Genomic DNA, 22,275 nt, shown 5'->3' on the forward strand with positions numbered 1-22,275 from the left:
CCTTCGTGAGCCCTGACGGTGCCTTCTGCAGGGACAGGAGGACCGAGAGCCCTATAGATCCTAACCAAATGCGTCCTGAAGAAGCGGGTGGCTCGGACTTGGCTCCCGAGGGCCGCTCCGCCCCGGCGCACCTGCTCTGTCTGGTCCTGGATGACGAACCGCTGCTCCGCTTCTCCGGAGCTGCTCCCCGTGCGGATCCGGGAAAGCCGTGCCTCCCAAACATCAGTACGCACACGGATCATCTGAGGACTTTGTTCAGATGCAGTTGGGAGTAGGGTCTGACTCTGCGTTTCTCCTAAGTTCCCAGAGGATGCCAGTGCTGCTGCTGCCGCTCAGAAGGCTACACTTAGAACAACAGAGTTAAAGTAGGAGGCGGCAAGCACGAGAAGTATTTCCTTAACCTTGTCTACTTGTTTAAGGAAGGTTACGGGGCCGATGGCCTTACCTTGTCAGCACCAATCCCAGGCTCCTCGCCTTTCCAGCCCTCTGCACCCTGCCCTCGGCCGACTCGCCCATCACTCCCTCGCCGCCTCCTCGGGTTCCTCCCCGTCCACGTCCCACTGCCTGCCCCACACTCCGCACGATCCACAGGATCTCGGCCTAATACATGGGGCTTCTATTACTGTCGTTTTGTCGTAAACATCAGGCTATAATGTAGAACTGGACATCCTGTTTCCAGTCAAGGGAGGAAAGAGCTTAAATTCTAGGATTCTAACAACACAACCCCGAGAAACCAGTCTAGATGTTTCAACTTAGTACCTTGTCATTCTAAAAAGTGTTTTAATTAAAAATTCACCGGGATACGGAAGATTGAGGAGTGACTGCTGAAGTATGGGTTTTGATCGTAGTGGCGGTTGCACAACTTTGTAAATGCACCTTAAAAACCCGTTGAATTGTGCATTTTAAATAATTAAAAAATAAAGATAAATTTTTTTAAAAAGGTGTATTTGTGGTATGTGAATTTTATCTCAATTAAAAATTTTAAAAAGAAAAATTTTACTATCTCCAACTAATTGAAAAATATTTTATTTATTCATGAGAGATACAGAGAGAGAGGCAGAGACATAGGCAGAGGGAGAAGCAGGCTCCCCAGGGAGCCAGGGATCACGACCTGAGCCAAAGGCAGAGGCTTAACCCAATGAGCCACATAGGCACCCTGTATAAATGTTTATTATTAGAAAGTTCACAAATATGTAGAATAAACAGTGAACACAAGGTCAATTGCTTGAAGGTGACCCTTCTAGACCTTTCTATTTATTTACATATATATGTTTGTAATTCAGGAATTCATTTTTATATAACTAAGATGATAGTATACACATGTCTACTTGTCTTTCATTTTTGTTTTGTTTTACATACTTAATGAAATCCTCCAGTGCTATAAATCTCACTCTTCCAAATTCCCTACTGTTCAATATTCCACAGTAAGTCTATGACATAATTTACTTAAATGTTCCCCCAGATGATGAACATTTTTATTGTTTTCAGGTTTTCATTATTCCTCACAATTTTTTTCTTACAGAATAACTGGTAGATAAATTGATTAGTTTTATTCAGCTCCTTGCCCTAGATCTCTTTCATGAAAAGCTTGCCACTGCCCAGAAAAAAGGCAAAAAAGAAAAAAGAGAAAGCAAAGAGCCTCTTGAAGCTGCAGCTCTAATACTCAAGACTCCAATATGTGTGTGTGCATTCCTTTTAAATATCCCGTAAAATAATATTATTCAAGATTAAGTGTCACTAGTAGTTAATCATAGAACACTAAGGGTATATAATTCACACAATAACATATTTCATATCAGTAAAGCAAGTTCCTGGGTTTACTCTTTTTATCAGCAGACAAACGGTGCAATCTTAGTAAATAAGTTATAGCTTACTTAAGATGAGAGGAGGAAAAACTAGAGACACTGGCAGCAGAGATGCCATATAAAAGCATAAGGTTATCAAAACCGGGAAACTTACATGTTTTTGTGTCATCTAAATTTGTAAAAAACATTTAATTTTTTTCTTTTCAGGATGCTCTGGTCCTTTTCAATCTACTCAGCTATAGGATGGTATTATTCACTCTCTTCAGACTCAAGTGGAAATTAAAAGGAGGCATAATTTATAAACATACAAAGACTGTTTTACTGGTTCTAATGCCATTGATGTAGTATTAAGTCATCTAATGCAAAATAAGTGCCTAAGAAGTAATGACACCTCTCAACAGAGTTTGTCTTTGTCAAGTTCTAATGAATCACAAAGTATTTTTCAATCACAAAGCTATTGAAAAATTAAAAGGAATTAGAATTTGAAGATTCAAACAGTAGTCTCAACAGGTTCCTAAGCCATAAATTATCTTATCTTTTTTATTTTATTTTTTTTCAGAAGAAGTAACGGAATCTGGGAATGGGATACCTGATGAAATATAAGCAAAGGAATCTTTAAGGTTAGTGTTAGCCAAGATACTGTAATACATTGTGTTTAGGCTCTTATGGAACAGTCTTCATTTAGCAAAACTTAAATGTTATATTTTTTGTTTTATTCGGAAGCCGATAAAAGAAAAGCCATGGGGAAATTAATCCATGTCTGCATTTGCTCTAAAACTGCTCTGGAAGACATTACCACATAAATTTTTTTAAGAATTTATACCAGGAAAACTTGTATCTTCTTTGATCATATGCTTTATAATTTTGAAAAATGACTTAGCCAAAGTAAAAAGATCCAAGGTTATCAGAAAACTCACAGTAAAAATTTTCTACCACATCATAGTAATCATAATAACTTTGGAATTAACATATATTCTTTCTCTTTTATTTATAATCCTAATTTGTCCTCTTTTGGTGATGCTCTATTATCTAATAAATTTATTACTCATGTATTTTATTGTAACCTCCCTGAAATCCTTTGTGGAAATAGGAAATGTCTAAATAAGTTTTAATAGGTTAAAATGTATATTTGAAATTTTGATCCCACATATAGTATAATAGAAAAGTTCACATATTATTTCCTAACAGACTAGGAGATTAAATTATTTCAAATCCTCCAGCACAAGGGATTGGTGAGGAAAGATTAGAGGAATTTATTCATACAATGAGTAGGAATGTGGCTTTACCTCCAAATATCCATGTTCTCTCACTTTCAAAAGAAGGTTATTTCAGTTGTCGTTATTCTTTCAGAATTTTGTAAGGAAGAACTGATTTTTTAAGTTACTTAATTTTTTTTAGAACAGTTTTAGGTTCACAAAAAAATTCAGCAGAAAGTAGAATCCACATGTATTCCCTGCCCCCATTACACATCAACATCCTGTACCAAGGTGATATATTTGTTACACTCTGTGAACCTACTCTGGTTCATCATTATCATTCAAACCACATAGTTTACATTAGTGTTTACTCTTTGTGTTGTTATATTATATGGGTTTTGAGAAATGTATAATGGCATGCATCCACCATTATAGAATCATACAGAATAGTTTCACTGCCTGAACGTCTCTATACTTCACCTCTTCATCTTTTTCATCCTCCTAACTGCTGGTAACCACTGATCTCTTGACTATCTCCAAGAATTGACTTTTCAAATATGATTAAAGTAGTGGTTAGTGTATTGATTCTCTACTCCTCTATTAGAGCTTCCTTCTACGTAGTGATTACATCAGACAAGTGAGGCAGCATAAATCCAATATTTATTTTTTACAATGACCATGATCAGGTTCTATCATCCATACTACCAGAAAAAAAAAAAAAGACATGTAAGCTCATTACCAGTCCTTACCATCTATAATCCAAGACCATCTTCTGCAAGGGTATCCTTTTTCCATTGTATAGGCCCTTCCCAAACATCTCCCTAACTTTCACATTTCAGGACAAACTAAGCAACCTGTTGTTCTACTCCTCTTACTTCATCTACTTGCAGTTTTCTCCTTATAATGCCGCTGAAGGTGAAAAGAAAAGCCTCATACCCAGGCAGTTAGGAGGGATGCATACATAACTCATTAGTGGTTACATCTTTTGCTGCATTTGCTTAAACCATTAAAGAAGCAAGACAGGAATGATTTCCATCTTGGAGGAGCAAAAAAATAACAATAATCAGGAGAAGTGTGATAAAGGAAAGATAAAGTGCCCAAAGTAGAGCAATAATAAGAGAAGAGGGCCTAGAAGAGAACCCTGAGGAAGACTACTGGATGGGCAGAAGATGAGGAACCAAGTGGAAGTGATTCTTATCTACTAGGAAAAAAAAAAAAAAGCAAATTGGGGATCCCTGGGTGGCTCAGCAGTTTAGTGCTGCCTTTGGCCCAGGGCGTGATCCTGGAGACCTGGGTTGAGTCCCACATCGGGCTCCCTGCATGGAGCCTGCTTCTCCCTCTGCCTATGTCTCTGCCTGTGTGTGTGTGTGTGTGTGTGTGTGTGTGTGTGTGTGTGATGAATAAATAAATAAATAAAATCTTTTAAAAAAATTGTCCCATCACTTCCCCTTGGGGATATAGTATATCTCTAGAAATTCCTAACATAAAGACAAGTGTAATTTATCAGTAAATACACTAATAAAAATAGTTTCCAGTTATTGGGCCTTTCCCTGTACTACACAATTTGTTATGCATTTTGTATGTATTATTTATAACCTAACAATAGGCCTGAGTAAGGGATAAAACTCCCATGTAATGGTTGGGGAAACTGAGACTCTGAAGGATAAATGAATCCCTAAGACACAGTATAGGAAGAAAGCTGGCATTCTGATGTATTTTTAAAAATATTATTATTGAATGTGATACATTCAAATGGTCCTACAGGTTTTATTAACAAAAACTCGGAGTTCCCTACCCTGCTACTCTCACTCAGTTCCCCATCCTGAGAGACAACCATTTATAACTTGTACCTCCTATTTCTAAACAGCATGCTTATAATAATGCCGTTTCATGATCTTTCAGTTTTGTGTACATCTATTCATTTGCTTCTTGTAAAGATTTTATTTATTTTAGAGAGAGAGCATGAGTGGTGGGAGGGACAGATGGAAAGCGAGAGAATCTCAAGCAGACTTTTAACATTGAGTGCTGAGCCCACTCAGTCCCAGGACCCTGAGATGGTGACCCCAAGCCAAAACCAAGAGTCAGATGCTCAACTGACTGAGTCATCCAGGCCCACCCCGCCCAAAACACTTTAAATAGTACATGTTTTTATATACTCTTTTATGTGTGAATATTTAATAAAAAAAATGTTGGATGAAATTAGGAGGAATATGGGTAGATTTAAATCTATACCATTTGGCCTGAAATTCTAAACATTAAGTCACAAAACAAACTATTAAGTTTTGTAAAAAGAAAAAAGAGAGTTTTTATGTTAAAACAAGAATCAGCCAGGTCTGGGAACCACTGCTTTAGTTTAGACTGACTATTTTATAGATAAGGAAACGGAGAAATTAGATAAGTTGCCAAGTTTCCACACTTAACTAATGGCATCAAGATTTGGACTTAGATTTCCATACTTTTATCAGTGCTTTATCATTCTTATTGCAGCAAAGTGTTGCTAACTTATAAAATGAGAATGAGTGAAACGTATTTGGTATGTTTGCCCTTTATCACAACTGAATGTGTCAGCCTTCGGAATAGAGAAATACAAACATTATTTTAGTTCTTTCTCATAAAAGCATAGTTTTCAGAGGAGTTTTTAATAAGTTACTAAAAAGAAATCTCTTCATCTTCAAAAGCCTCTTAAATCTCGTAGTTTGGGGAGAAGGGGTTGTTCTTTGTTTTTGTTTGTAAAAAAAGGTTTGCAAAAGAGAACTAATGTTAAAATTGACTGATTGTTCTTGTATTTAACGCAAAAAAAAAAAAAAAGATTTACTTGTTTGGAAGTTAAATTTTCAAACCAAAACTTTTTGAAAAAAGTGCATTTGGCAAAACATGGCTGGTTAAAGGTCCGGGTTGACTCAGTTGGTGGAGCATATGACTCTTTTTTTCTTTTATGTTTCAAATTTTTGTTTAAATTCTAGTTAATTAACATATAGTATAATATTAGTTTCAGAGAAGAATTTAGTGTTCCAACACTTACATATAACACCCAGTGCTCATCACAAGTGCCCTCCCTCCTTAATGCCCATCACCCATTTAGCCTATCCCCCCCCACCTCCCCTCCAGTAACTTAGTTTGTTCTCTATAGTTTAGAGTCTCCCTTACGGTTTACCTCTCTCTTTTTTTTTCCTTTCCCCTATGTTCATCTGTTTTGTTCCTTAAATTGCGCATGAGAGTGAAATCATAAGATATTTGTCTTTCTGTGACTCATTTCACTTAGCATAATATTCTCTCTATCCATCCACATTGTTGCAAATGGCAAGATTTCATTCTTTTATTTTTTCTTGCAAGATTTCATTCTTTTGAATGGCTGAGTAATTATTCCACTGCATGTGTGTATCACATCTTCTTTATCCATTCATCAGTCAGTGGATATTTGGGCTCTTTCCATAATTTAGCTATTGTTGATAAAAGCATGTGACTCTTGGGGCATCTAGGTGGCTCCGTCAGTTAAGTGTCTGCCTTTAGCTCAGATCATAATCCCCAGACACCCTGCTCAAGAGGGAGTCTACTTCTCCCTCTCTCTGTAATTCCCCTCCTCCCGCCCCAACCTCCTGCTCTCACTCATGCTCTCTCTTTCTCTCTCTCTCTCTCTCTCCATCTCTCAAGTGAATAAATTAAAATCTTAATAAGGAAAGAAGAAAAGAAAGAAAGAAAGAAGAAAGAAAGAAAGAAAGAAAGAAAGAAAGAAGAAAGAAAGATCATGTGACTCTTGATCTCTGGTTGTGAGTTCAAGCCCCATGAGTGTACAGCTTACTTTAAAAAAAAAAAAAAAAAGGCTGGTTAAAGGTATGCAATTGGAAACACACCTATATAAATGTCAGTCAAGAAATAGAAATATTAGTTCCCCTATTTATGAGAAAAGCCATTTCTTAATTTTCCAATAACTGCAAGAACTACTTCACTTGAATTGAGAATTCTACCAACAGTGGTAAAGCAGTGTGATCACTGCAGGCTTCACTGCAAATTTGCATCTGTTTGGCAAGAAGCATTAAGATGAACCACCTCTGCTGACATTTGTTTGCTTTTTACAGTTATTTGATTTTTTTACTAATAATATTATGACTAATGTTGCAAGAACATATGTGTATCGTTTTAGAAATGTTAGGGTACAGAATCAACCTCTCCCGCACTTGTGTAGGGTAGGTCTCTCAACTGCCTATATCAGCTAGGGCAACTCCACCGTTAATAGGTTTCACTTGACTTCCAGAATATGTTTGGACAAAGGTTTCCTTAGTCAAAACAAAATTTGCATCCTAATGAACACACTGTATTCCTCCTACTAAAACATTTGTACACTTCATTAAATTGCCTGTTTACTTGTCTTTATTCCCACTAGAGTGTGAGGTACTTAGGGACAGTCTTTTTCTCATCCACCATTGCATCCACATTGAATAACACAGCGCCTCACTGTGGGTAGGGTGTATAAACGTTTCATGGATGAATGGTGCAAGTACAGTCTCCTCATTGAATAAATATCTTCTTTTTATATATACATCCTATGCATATATACCTAGTGCACATGTGTATGTGTGTGCATAAGCTATCCTAAACACTGGACAAATTGTACATTCATCAGATGCAGATGCTCTCCCCCTTGCATCCTCATCACTCAGCACAATGGTCACTTGAATATGAACTGCTCCATAAAGATGACCGTGGTGATGGTATGTGTTGCCACAATATCCTTTTTTGAGTTTGTGGGGCCTGAGTGGCTCAGTCGGTTAAGTGGCCGACTCTTGATTTCGGCTCAGAGCATGACATGAAGCTCTAAGTTGGGCTCTGTGCTCAGCAGAGAATCTACTTGTCTTTCTCCCTCTCTCTCTCTCTTTCTCTCTGCTCCTCCTCCTCCCCGCCTGCTTCTCCTCCCCCCCTAAATCTTTAAAAAATATATCCTTCTTGAGTTTTATTTCTCTGCACATGAGATATTTTGTTTATCATCTCTGCATTGGGCTGCTGCGTTCTCGACATGCACATTTCTCTGCTCCATCTCTTTGAGATCCTTGCTTACATATCATCTTCCCAATGTTAGTTCCCACACATCTTATTTAAAATTGCAATACTACCCCATCTTGTCCTGCTTCTCTTCTTTTCTCTCCATAGAACTTACCACTAACCAACACACGACATATTTCGCTTTTTGTTTGTCTATTTATTGCCTCCCTCCCCTCCACCCTAGAATATAAGCTCCATTAGGGCAAGGATTTTTGCCTGTTTGGGGTATCATTATATTCCTGGCATGTAGAACAATGTCTAGCACAAAATAAGTCTCAATAAACATTTGTTGAATAAATTAACGTCCTGCCTTGATGCTCCTGCAGAATACTCTTTTTTTCCAGTTTTGGACTTACTTATAATATATCTATTTGTCCTCTCAGTGACTTCATAAAACTTGCTTTTGCACATTTCATATGTGGCTATCCCAGTCTCTCTTACTTAGAGTTTGGCTTCTGAAGGTCCATTAGTCTTTATGTATCTTTTTCTAACACCTGTTCAGTACCAGGCCAAAAGGTTGGTACTAACAAACATGGCCTGATTGATTAGGGGCCATGTATGATCTCAAATCTTTACTAAAAGGTTGTTAATTTGATTTTTTTTTTTTTTTTTGGCCATTAACTCAAAGGTAGCAAACTAAGAAGTTTTTGGGAGCCAGAGAGATCAGAGAGCCAGGGAGTACTTAAATATCAGACATGTAAAAATATAAATATACCATTGTTTTGCTTGAAATGTATAGCCCTCACAGGCTATTTTTCCTTTTCCCATTTATCATAGACATATAAATATGTACAGGGAAATTGATTTTTACTATAGAAAACCAGGACAGTATCATAAAAATGGTAACTGAGGCCCTACCACGCTGGGATACAATGGAGTGGTTGGGTTTGTGGTGAACCGGAAACAACATGCCAATCCAAAGGGGGTAACCACTAACTCGTATCAACTCTCTGTGCTCAAGTATTTGAATTCAAGCCCGGTGTTTTATGAGATCTTATGAATTTTTTTATAGGGAAGCTTGAAACCCAGAATTTTACATGAAAGCTGCCATTTTTATACAAGTTAATTTTATTCAAAATACTTTACAACCAAACAATCCAGTTATGGTCCAAATTTAATACATAAGTTACCAGTTTGATAGCTCTGTGAAAGGTTTACTATAGCTACTACTTTTATAATTTTGATTTAAAGGAAAAACAAAATGTTAATTATGATCTCATAATTAGGATAATGAAAAATTTCATGAACTCTAAAGAGGAATGACCAGAAACTCAAGTTAAGATTAATCTAATACTATATTTTAATTTAAAAATAAGAAACAACAGTTATCTCTGCCTTTTTGAGTAAAATTATAATTAGTAATCTCATATTCTCTCAGATGTGTACAATAATTCATAAGCTTGACTAGTAGTTTTTTAAATTTGGAATTAACCTATTGTTGCCTTTAAAAGCTAGATCAGGGCAGCCCAGGTGGCTCAGCGGTTTAGCGCCGCCTTCAGCCCAGGGTGTGATGCTGGAGTCCTGCCATCGAGTCCCATATCAGGCTACCTGCATGGAGCCTGCTTCTCCCTCTGCCTCTGCCCCTCTCTCTCTCTCTCTCTCTCTCTCTCTCTGTGTGTGTGTGTGTGTGTGTGTGTCTCATGAATAAATAAATAAAATGTTAAAAAAAATAAAAAATAAATAAAAGCTAAATCAGGGGCATCTGGGTGGCTCAGTCAGTTAAGCAGCCAACTCTTGATCTTAGGGTTGTGAGTTCAAGCCCCATGCTGGGCTCCATGCTGGGCATACAGCCTACTTAAAAAATGAATAAACAAACCAACCAATAAAAGCTAAATCATATCATTTTATAATCAACCTTAGCAGAAAATAAAATCAATGTGGCTTGTGACTTTGATGTCTATTTAAAGGTTAATTTTGGAAAGAAAAATTGTAATTCAGTAAATTTAAATGATCCTAACATTAAATTCATTTATTATATCATATTAGGTAACTTTTATTTTTTTCATTTAGATATGAAAGAATTTTATAATATTGGTTGGCTGTGTGGATGTTATTTATCAACCTGATGGTTACTTACTTCTGTTTTAAGCTGTTTGGAAACCACAGATATTGCTATGTATTTTTCAACTGATTCACCTTCCATTCTTGGAAAATATTTTGGAGGCTTCAATTAAAATACAAATTCTTCAGTTAAGTAAGGAGGAAGATCTTATTCTCTCAAACACTTCTCTAGACAGAAAGGTTGTTCTAAGCTTATGTCTACCTGAGTAAATGATCATTTTTATTTTAAATAATTTATAGCTAAAAAATCCTTTCACATATTTTGTCCTTGTCGTGTTAAGTTCTAAGAATACAACCATACATATACGCTAACAACATCTCTGTTTTATAAATTAATCATTGTGAATTCTTATTTGATCTAACATAGAAAATCACCGGTTATGACCTATGAGATCATTGGAAATCAGAGTGGTTTCATTCATATGAATTCAGTAATGATTTGTCAATCATCCATTCCTTGTGCCAACCCTGAATGTTTTCCAAGGTTCTATCATTGTTTTATGACCCTAAGATAACAAAACCAACACAATTTCTACCAGTTTGTTTATCTCTGCCCTGCAAGAATCTATCACCTCATAGGGGAGATATTCATAGAACAAAACATCACAGTCCAATGAGATAAGCCCTATCATAAAACCAGACTCATTTGTGGAGATGCTCAGGAAACCATATAACCTGAATGAGTCTCCCTCCTCTTTCCCTCCTAACTCCAAAGTACCCATCACTCTTTCATAAACCAGCTCTCAATAACTATAAGTATAAAACCTTGGGTCCTGTTAGGATTCCAGCAGGGAGATCCTGATATCTGATGCTTTCTCCCACATCAGCCAAATAAGAAAAGAACATTAGACTCTAAGGCTGAGAACCAGAAAGCTTCAGATCCTGGGAGGTGTTAGGTGATCGGGGACCTGTGGACCCACTTAGTCAACTGTGGTCCTATTTGCACATGGTAGGTTTCTTTAATTCACAATGAGCCAAGAAAGACCCAAACAAGTGGCTGAATGTTCCTCGGCCCTTGAGACAGGGAGAGCAAAGGGATACCATCAGAGAAACCGGGTTTCCTCAGACACCACTGCAGAAAACAGCAGCCAGGTGGCCTTATATCGGTTGGCATTTCCAGTTGAAAAGTAATTCAACTGGCATTAATCTTTTCATCTGCAACATGAGAATCTAGAAGATAATTAGTCACATATGTTATGGTGGAATAAAAATGCATCTTGATTGGGCAAATATTTAGTATCTTTTTTTCAAATAATAAGAGAACACCACTCTGGAAAACTGTGTGGAGGTTCCTCAAAGAGTTAAAAATAGGGCAGCCCCACTGGCGCAGCAGTTTGGCGCTGCCTGCAGCCCGGGGTGTGATCCTGGAGACCCCGGATCGAGTCCCACATCGGGCTCCCTGCATGGAGCCTGCTTCTCTCTCTGTCTGTCTGTCTCTCTCTCTCTGTCTGTCTGTCTCTATGAATAAATAATAAAGAGACCTGGAGGGACCTGGAGGGTATTGTGCTGAATGAAATAAGTCCATCGAAAAAGGACAAACATTATATGGTCTCATTCATTTGGGGAATATAAAAATTAGTGAAAAGGAATAAAGGGAAAGGATAGGAAATGAGTGAAAAGATCAGTGAGGGTGACAAAACATGAGAGACTCCTAACTCTGGGAAATGAACAAGGGGTAGTGGAAAGGGAGGTGGGAGGTGGGAGGTGGGAGGTGGGAGGGGGGTTGGGGTGACTAGGTGATGGGCACTGAGGGCGGCACTTGACGGGATGAGCACTGGGTGTTATGCTATATGTTGGCAAATTGAACTCCAATAAAAAAAATTTTTTTTAAGTTAAAAAAAAAATAATCGAAGTGGGAAAAGCAAGGGAATCCCTCATGGAAACACCAAGTGCAGATGAACTCCTCTGAACAAAACTTAGGAAAACTAGAAATAATGAAAAGGTGACCAAAAAATATTTTAATTCCTTGAAAACAAATGTATGTGGTGGTATTTGGTGAAGAAAAAAGCTATTCTCTCTAATTTACTCTCATAATCATCCAGCAAAATTTATTAAAATTTTTCTCCTCAAAATTAATCTCTTTAGATCTGATTAAATGTAAGCTAGACTTTATTAGATGTTATCAAACAGTGTTTAGGTAGTTTAGTGGAAACGTTAACTATTGATTTGTTGTTTTCTGTTTTGTTTTGTTTTTCTTTTTTTTGTTTTTTTGTTTGTTTGTTTGTTTTTACCTCTGGGGTTGACAATCAGCTTATTAATGCAACAATTAAATGTTTGGATATTTCCCTGACCAGTTATAGCCACAGCTAATCAGCAGTTAGTACAAAACAACAAAAGATAAGATTGAGAATACAGAAGAAGATGCTCTTTGATGTCATAGTAAAATACTATAACCAAGAGAGAGATCGTCTATTAACTGATGAGGATTCTGATATTTAGTCAGGAATTACAGAACTTTTAGGTGAAAAAAAAAAAGTTTAAACTTTAGTTTTTTTGTATAATAAAATATTTTAAAAGCTTTATTTATTTTAGATATGGGGGGGTCGGGGGAGGAGCAGAGGGAGAAGGACAAACAAACTGTGCTGAGCACAGAGCCAGTCGCGGGGCTCAGTCTCATGACCCTGAAATCATGACCTGAGCTGAAACCAAGAGTTGGACACTTAAGTGGCACAGTCACCCAGGTGCCCCTAAAATATTTTTTCCCCTAAAATATTTTTAAAGAGACAGATTTCATGGGGCATACCTGGCAGGCTCAGTCGGTGAAGCATGTGACTCTTGATCTCATGGTCATGAGTTCAAGCCCCACACTGAGCATAGAGCTTACTTAAAAATAAATAAATAAATAAATAGCAGAACATTCAATGAACTGAGTATTATATTTTAATATTTTTCTTCAGTGATGCCTAAGTACTTCATGAACTCTTTTTTCACTTCACTAATGTTACCTGCCACATGAATTGTACTATCAACTGTATCAACTGAAGTACAGGACATCAGATCTAAGGTAATTATATCACAGAGGCACTGTAAAAACATATTTTAATATAGTACAGGATTAGAGAGAGCTAAGGCATCTGGAAATATTCATTTCTGATGTATTAATTTGGTGATTTTTCACCAAAATAAAAATCGAGTGACATAGTATCATGTCACTTTTTTTTAGCTATATAGGCAGCCATTTAACTTCATGTTAAAAACAAATACTATTTGATAATGCTGGATGGAATTATGCAGGTGTTTGGCATGTAGAATTATAAAGCTGTACTCATTTATTTATTTGAGGGTGGGTGGGAGGGAGGGACAGACAGCGTGGGCTGGTGTGATGGCACGGGGAGGAGCAGAAGGGCAGAGAGAGGAAGAGGGAAAGAATGCCCAGCAGACTTCTTCCCTAGCTCCAGCCAGGCAGCAGACTCGATCCCATGATCCATGAGATCATAACCTAAGCCAAAACCAAGAGTTGGTCCCTCAACTGAATGAGCCATCCAGGTGCTCCTGGCCTATAGAATTATAAGGATAATTTCCTGTGTGTTTGAAATATTTTAATGCAAAAAATGAAATAAAAACTTTTAACGAAAATTTTTATTTTTTTAACGAAAATTTTTAATGAAATAAAAACTTTTTAGTGTAAAAAAGAATCCACAAACCAAATACAGCCTCATAGCTTTATAACCAGCTACCAAGTATGACAACCTCTATTTTTTTGTAACCTGTGTTATAGAAAATGAATAAAGAACGGAAGCCCTTGAAGCAACCTAACTGTATCTAAGACTGTTACTGCACAAGTTACAGAGGCATTATGAGGGCTACTTGCTTTCATGGCTATTATATGGAAACCTAACACCCACAAGTCACAAAAACTGGTGGGGAAAAAAAATGCAGTAGTGGGTTTATAATTTTCTGGTCTTTAAAAAAAATCATTCAAGCTGAGGTTAATCTTTTGGTTTATTTTTATTTTTTAAAAAAGATTTATTTATTTATTCATGAGAGACACAGAGAGAGAGTGACAGAGACATAGGCAGAGGGAGAAGCAGGCTCCCCATAGGGAGCCTGATGCGGGACTTGATCCCAGGATCCTGGGATCATGACCTGGGCCAAAGACAGATGCTCAGCCATTGAGCCACCCAGGTGTCCCAATCTTTCTGTTTACAGTGTCATCACAAAATGGTGGTCCTGAAAATGCCTGTCAAAGTAGTTTTGCGAACAAGATCATTATTAGAAATCTGGGCAGAACAAGCAGTCCAGTTTCTACTGGAGCAACCCGCAGAGCTCCTCGAGGTGGCTCTGGCGCCGGGCCCAGCACATCTCTGACGAAGCTACTTGCGTCCAGCACAAAAGTCAAATCATTCCCGTCCTAAATAATTTCCTGAGTACCCGTGATGGGGGAAATTTGAAGGAATTCTGCTTCCCCACACCCACTAAAAAGAAGGAGGCCGACTCACAACAATGCTGATACCTGCATTGATTGATTCATCTCTTCAACCGGTTTCTGGTGATGACTGTGCCCGGGGCTGCTGCTCGGGGTGACAACAGCTCAGCAGACACACCGTGTCGCAAGCCCTGGAGGTGCTTCTATCCAAGCAAGGGACAAGAGGTGATTAAAAAAAAAAAAAAAAAAAAAAAACGGGGATCCCTGGGTGGCGCAGCGGTTTGGCGCCTGCCTTTGGCCCAGGGCGCGATCCTGGAGACCCGGGATCGAATCCCACATCGGGCTCCCGGTGTATGGAGCCTGCTTCTCCCTCCGCCTGTGTCTCTGCCTCTCTCTCTCTCCGTGACTATCATAAATAAATAAATAAATAATATTTAAAAAAAAAAAAAATCAAGTCATGTAGTTTGATAGAAAGGAATACTTGCAATAAAAAAAAGAAGAGGAAAAGAAAAAAAGAGATGGCTGAGGGGCCTCAGGGTGCTAGGGCGAGGGTGAGAGGGAACTTAGGTGTCAGGGTGGCCAAGGTGGGCCTCCTGCCTGAGAAAAGAATAGAGCAAAGACTGGAAGGGTGGGGAGAGAATTGGCCAAATGGCTGTGAGGGCAGGATAGTGTCTTGGGCAGAGAGGACGGATGTGGTGCAGAGGACCTAGGGGTCATGCACCCTTGGGTGCTAAGGACTTCAGAAGTGGGGAGCAGAGGGGAGAGCAGTAGGGGCTGAGGCTGCTGCACAGACATTGTTTCTGCTCGAATACAATGGGGAATCATTGGAGGGTTTGAGCAGAACCTTATCCTGGCTTGACCCCGGCTTTTATATGGAGAATGGGCCATCAGGGGTGAGGGTAGAGAAGCAGGGGCACCTTTCCTGAGGCTGTTTTCATCACGTGGGCAAGAGATGCGGGGACTGGATGTGGAGGAGTAGCAATAATCAGGAAGACATGGTGCAGATTCTCCATGGATCTTGAACTATCTTAGAACAAGTTGGTCTTTTGACCTCACTCCGTATTTTACCTCCACACAGTGGTACTTCTGGTGGCGTTATTTCTCTACGGCCTCTACCAAGAAGTGTTCCCTCTTCAATTTTTTTATTTTGCTTCATCTAAGAAAATTCTGGTGTCACGAGAAACATATTGGCTCAAATTCTGTAGCAGTTCTGTGAACCTAAACTGAGCCTTCTTTTCCATTATTTCAGAGAAAAAGATGTAGAGTCCATTGAGTGGAAGCAGTCCCCCATTGACGCATTTTGTTGTTTTCTGAAAGTGCCATTCCCAATGCACAACCCTAAGATCAAGAGTTGCAGGGTCCATTGATGGCATCAGCTGGGTGCTCCCCATCCCAATGATGAATGTTGAATGAAATATATTCTAAAAGCTCATCCATAAGTCCGTTGTTATTCTGCACCTAGTTTTTCATCAAAATCATCATCATCATCATCATCATCATCACTGGAGGTTAGCCCCAACCTATGTAAACCTTTAATTCTACGGGCACTAAACCAGTATTCGTGGGTCTGATTCTTGGGTGCAATAGCCCCCAGATCCCAACTAGGGATCTAGACTGACCATGTCCTCGGCCCACTGCCTCCTTATCACCTAACCTCTCCACATCCTCCTTTCCCACCCCCCTTCTCCTCTGGGTACATGAATTATCTTTCCTACCTGTGGCAGAGAAATCAGAAGTTGTTTTTCTTTTTTCTTTTTCTTTTTTTTTTTTTTTACCTCCCTGTCAAGTCGAACTAGCAGAGAAACTCACTGGGTCAGATTTTGTTGACAGGTCATAGAAGAGGTTGACACCAGAGAAGGTGGGGGTGGGACTCAGGGTGCCGGGCGGTGGGGGGGACAGGCTCCTGGAGATGAGGGATGGGGTATTCCAGAGTGGCTGACATGGGGCACTGATGAGAGGGACTCTCCAACGTGCTCAGCATTCCCCCAGTGCTGGGCTTCCTGATGCTGCTGATTGTCTGGAGCATTTTTCTCTCAAGACTGCTTATGCCTTCACAGCTGCTGAGGCCCCTGCTTGAAATATCACCCCCTCAGACACTCAGAGGCCTTGTGGGAGACAGCTACCCATCTCCTCTCTAACTTCTGACCCTGCTTTCTGCTTTCCTAACAGCACTTAACCCTCCCTGAAATCCTATTTCATATTTGCTGTTTTTTTTTTTTTTGTCTTTCTCTCCCAAGAGAATGTAAGTCCCATGAGTTCAGAAACTTTTTTTTTTTTCCAACATCAGGAACTCGGTCTCTTTATTTATCACCTAGGATGGGGCCTGGGACATAGTAGGTCCTCACAAAGTTCTCAGCGAGCTACAGAATGAATCCACGGGGGCAACTCTGTGGCTGGAAATCGGCAGGACGTTGAAGCTGATGGAAAGGAAGTCCAGTATCTAAGAGAGAAGAGCTCAGCGTCCATGTGCCTAGGGAGTGCCCTGTGTAACCGGAGTAGCCGCTGGATTATCTACCCTACACACAACAGTGATTTGCGATGATTTTCATGTGACCCAAACTTTTTTTTAATCTTTTTTTTTTAAGATTTTATTTATTTATTCATAGAGACAGAAACAGAGACAGAGAGAGAGAGAGAGAGAGAGAGACAGAGGGAGAAGCAGGCTCCATGCAGAGAGCCTGGCACGGGACTCAATCCAGGGCCTCCAGGATCACGCCCCGCGCTGCAGGCGGCGCTAAACCGCTGCGCCACGGGGGCTGCCCCCCAAACTTTTTTTAAAAAAGAATACAGTTTTACTGTAGTTTAAAGCTCCCATTTGTACACAGACCATGTAATCACAAGGTAAGCTTATGTCGACCACTGTTATTATGGAAGCATAAATAATTTTCAATATTATAGGAGAGCATTATCCTAAGGCTTGGTTGACCTAGTTGCAGTTAAAGCACATATGTGCAAGCAGAAAATAGAATTTGAAGAATTCCAAAAAAAGTTTCACGTACTCCTACCCTTTATAATTCAGAGGCCTTCTGCTACCCACCCCCTCTCCTCATCTGCAATCCTCTTCCCTTACTCATTGGTCAGAAATACTGAGAGGTTTTTGTTTTTTTATGTTGCATTCCTGGCTGGAAAAAAAAATTCATATTGAATATTTGAACACACCAGGTTTTATGTAGATTCTGGTTACTTTATTGGATCCGGTAGTAAGAAACTCAAGAACCTTCTACACGGGGAAGATCCAGCTGTCGTATCAGGTATGGATTCAAATTTGTTCCTTCTTTATCATTAAGTGACTATTAGAGCCCAGTAAGTTGGAGAGGAGCCAAGGGTGAGAATGTGAATAAATATATAATATTATAAAAGGCAGTTACATGAAGGTTATTTCTTTGATCTGCAGAGTTCTTTCTGAAAGTCTGATGACCTTTCATCTAAAAAGGTGACCATTTTCTTTTTTTTTCCTTTTTTCCTTTTTTTTTAAATTAATTTTTATTGGTGTTCAATTTACCAACATACAGAAAAACACCCAGTGCTCATCCCGTCAAGTTGTCCACCTCAGTGCCCGTCACCATTCCCCTCCACCCCCCGCCCTCCTCCCCTTCCACCACCCCTAGTTCGTTTCCCAGAGTTAGGAGTCTTTATGTTCTGTCTCCCTTCCTGATATTTCCCAACATTTCTTTTCCCTTCCTTTATATTCCCTTTCACTATTATTTATATTCCCCAAATGAATGAGAACATACAATGTTTGTCCTTCTCCGATTGACTTATTTCACTCAGCATAATACCCTCCAGTTCCATCCGCGTTGAAGCAAATGGTGGGTATTTGTCGTTTCTAATTGCTGAGTAATATTCCATTGTATACGTAGACCACAGCTTCTTTATCCATTCATCTTCTCTCTCAGTGCTGCTCCCAAGTCTCCCCTCCCCTCCAGCCTCTTACCCACCTGCTGCGTCCTTGCTCCTGTGCTCTTTCTGGTCGCTTTATCTGATTCCCTCAGATTCTTTCTCTCCCGTGTCCTTCTCCCTCCCCACCCCCCTTCCCTTCTCTTCTGTAGGAAATAACCTAATTTTATAGAGGAGGAGCCTGATCTTCCCGGGGGAGCAAATTCCACGATTTGTTTCACTCAATGTCTTGCAGCAATTGATATGATTCCTTGATTTTCTTTAAACTAGCAAATATTTTCAATATGAATTTCCCAGGAATAGCATAATAGACCTAACTGTAGGTGCGGGGGCCAGATCACCCAGGCAAGTCACTTAATCTCCTTGTGCTTCAGCTTTTCCTCATTGACAAGATGGGAATAATAATGCCATCTACCCTACTGAGTAATAATGATTACATATTTAATATTTATACTCAATACTAATATTATAAATTCAAAATGTTACAAGTATTTAAATATTATTTTTTAAGATTCTATTTATTTATTCACAAGAGACACAGAGAGGCAGAGACACAAGCAGAGGGAGAAGGAGGCTGCCTGTGGGGAGCCCGATGTGGGACTTGATCCAGGGACATGAAGGCAGCCGCTCAACCACTGAGCCCCCCAGGTGCTCCCCTCCCTTTCTGTTTTTGAGTTGGTTAGTTCACTTTGTGGCTTCATTTTCTCAATGCCATTGGTTGTGGATTCAATCCCTGTTGAAAATGATGCTCTAATACACTCTTTTGTGGTCTTAACTTGTGCCTTGATCTGAGAAGCATGTGTCACAAGTACTTGAAAAAATATAACTATGGTCCTCTGTTTTATCTTTTTGTCCAAAGACTGTTAGGACAGTTTCTTGAATTTGAATGCTTAGAGTCAAAGTTCTCAACTAAGAGTCTGCGAAAAGATTTCAGAGGGCTGAAATACAGTGTACTTTCTGAAGTTATGTTCAGTTGTTTGTTTATATGTGCTTGTGGTATTTTTCTATGAAGTCGTCCACAGATGGAACTGGAGGGTATTATGCTGAGTGAAATAAGTCAGTCAAACATTATATGGTCTCATTCACTTGGGGAATATAAAAAATAGTGAAAGGGAACAAAGGGGAAAGGAGAGAAAATGAGTGGGAAATATCAGGGAGGGAGACAAAACATGAGAGACACCTAACTCTGGGAAACAAACAAAGGGTAGTGGAAACGGAGGTGGGCGGGGGGTTGGGGTGATTGGGTGATGGGCACTGAGGGGGGCACTTGATGGGATGAGCACTGGGTGTTATGCTATATGTTGGCAAATCGAACTCCAATAAAAAAATAATTTAAAAAATCATCCACAGCATCTCCAGGTTTTCAAAGGGTATTACGAGCTAAGTACCTTAAGAACCACCAGATTAGGGCACCTGGGAGGCTCAGTGGTTGAGTGTCTGCTTTCAGCTCAGGTCATGATCCCAGGGTCTGTGGAATCGAATCCTGCATCGGGCTGCCCACAGGGAGCCTGCTTCTCCCTCTGCCTCTCCCCCTTGTGCTCTCTCCCTTTCTCTCTCAAATAAACAAATAAAATCTTAAAAAAAAAAAAAAAAGAGAACTACCAAATTAGGGAATCACCACTATTGATTCTGTCAGAGAATATACTAAAGGCCTTTATTGAGGTATATTTATATATTTTCCACATTTTACTTTTACTTTGTGGATGAACCACTATTCTCAATGTCCAGATATTATGTTAAGATAAGGGTATTAGCTGAATGAATTCTGAGTTCCTGCTCATCTAAAACAACAAAACAAAACAAAACCCACAGTAAAATAATCTTATGACCCTAGAAGATGTAACCACCCTAATCTGTGTATGGTTCTTTTGAGTTGAGGAGGAAATTAATATAACCTCCAGGAGAAGACCGGAAAGGGTGGTTCTAGAGAGATGAGGAAAACCCTGGAAACATACCTCCAAATGCTCCTGATTGGAGGGGGTACAGGGGGAAGGGGTCCCCTTATTAGGAAGGTCCCCATTTCAATGTTGTCTGTGAGTCAGGCATGGGGATTGTCACCTGCACTGGGAAATGCTGGCACTTTGAGAAAAGCATTAGGATGTTCCCACGTCCTTGAATGTGCCGCTCAGATTATATACGACCTCAAGGAATCATCTTCCCTCTGAGCCGGTTTTGTTCAGTTTTTAATTTCTGGAATAAAAATAGACATGCCTAGATATGTGGTTCTAAGACTGGGCCAGAAATGGCCAAGAGGCAAAGGCCAGCATGCAGTGCAGCAGTGACGCCATTACATGGGCCTGGTGTCAGGGTTCTTGATTTACTCCTTGACCTATTTGAGTTCAGAGGGGAAAAGGCTAGCCAGCGAGCACCCTACATTGGATGCAACCCAATTCAGAATCCGTAGAATTACTAAGAGTTGTTCAGCAACACTTGAACTATTTTACTGCCATAGAAAGTGAATGAAAACGTGTCATAACGCCCCTTGGTGAAGCTTACCCTGATAATATAAATATACGTAGACGCTGCTACTCAATTACACTTGTTTACAAAGAAAACCTTGACTTCTACTGAATGGTTTTTGGCGGTTCTGAGGTATGAATTCCTACCCCAGCAGTTCTCTCCACTGGAGACAGCTCCTCAGGTCAGTCACCCTGCTTACGACTTCTCCAGGGTATTGGCCTTCAACTGTGGGTTAAACCTTTTCATTTTTGAGGGAGGCTTATAAACAAAGTTTTGTTTTTCCTCTGTAGAAAAAAAGGGCCGGCTCCAACGATCAGAAAGATTACCTCCTGTTAGAACATTCAGTGAATTTCTGTGAGAATTGACAGCCCGATTCATCAGTGCTTAAGCTTCTGCTTCAACTCCTTATACACATTCTCAGGTACTATCCAGGTAAATTCAAGTTTTGTTTTGTTTTTCTGAGGTGCCCAGGTGGCTCCGTCGGCCAAGCACCCACCAGGCTCTCGGTTTCGGCTCTTGGCACAATCTCAGGTGGTGACACGGAGCCCCACGCTGGGACGTGTGCCGCTGAGTGTAGATCCTACTTGGGATTCTCTTACTCTCCCTCTGCCCCTTCCTCTTCCCCTTCTCTCTCTCTCAGAGGGGAAAAAAAAGAGAAAAAAGATTTTCTAACTCAAATGCTGAGAGAAAACTTTTCTCCTTTCACAATGTATATACATGGAGAATGTTCAAAACTGAAAGGCATTCTTGAGACTTTCCTCCCTGGCCATCTTTCTGCCCTGTACCCAACGAGTGGACTTGGAGGTGTTTTTAGTAAGCAGTGAGGATATTCGCATTTTATGCGAAATCTCATCTAAAGGCCTCTACTGGGAAGGCTAGGCTTGGTAGTGTCAGGTGGACAACAGAGCCTACGCTGGCAATGCAGGCTAGCTTCTTTCATAGTCATCCCAGTGCTTGCTCAATTCTATTACATTCTGGGACACTTCCCTCAGCTTCTAGTCTTCAGTAGTGTCCATTCTGCTATCCAACCCATCAATTAAGCATAAATAATTCTATTTTTAATTTCTAGGATCTATTTGGTTTGAGAGAGAAAGCGTGTGCACACAAGCAGGGAGAGGGGAGGGATAGAGGGATAGGACCTATTTTGCTATGGTAACCTGTTGTGATAGATGCAATTACCTCATTAGTCTTTTGAGAATATTATAAAGTTTATTTTATTCCCTTAGGGGTTTGTTCTTGTTGGATTCATGTACCTCTTGTGGTGTTTTAAGTATCCCTCAAATGTTTAATGTTTGGTTTTTTTTCTTTCTTTTACAAATTCCCGTTTACCTGTTGATGAATTGAAGTTCTAATTATGGTGCCTTTCCTTGGCAGGAGGAAAGCTATGCTAAGTGCCCTACGGTCCTGCCCTGTCAGAATTTTTTCTAATGAGGTCTGAGCTCTTACCTTTTGC

General features: G+C 39.7%; 1 protein-coding gene across 1 annotated transcript; it reads left to right on the forward strand.

The window, feature by feature from the left end:
• The first annotated feature begins 435 nt into the window (after positions 1-435).
• Positions 436-21,180, forward strand: DEPDC4 (DEP domain containing 4). The gene is given in 16 exon segments (XM_041737974.1): positions 436-538; positions 2,013-2,196; positions 2,198-2,245; positions 2,247-2,369; positions 3,012-3,136; positions 3,608-3,643; positions 10,128-10,305; positions 12,337-12,378; positions 12,380-12,426; positions 12,429-12,560; positions 13,818-13,874; positions 13,877-13,959; positions 14,249-14,395; positions 17,639-17,657; positions 17,660-17,716; positions 21,113-21,180. Coding segments are annotated over 16 exon segments (1,449 nt in total).
• Positions 21,181-22,275: the final 1,095 nt, after the last annotated feature.

The sequence above is a fragment of the Vulpes lagopus genome, chromosome 23 (genome assembly GCF_018345385.1).
Source record: "Vulpes lagopus strain Blue_001 chromosome 23, ASM1834538v1, whole genome shotgun sequence".
Lineage (NCBI taxonomy): Eukaryota > Metazoa > Chordata > Mammalia > Carnivora > Canidae > Vulpes > Vulpes lagopus.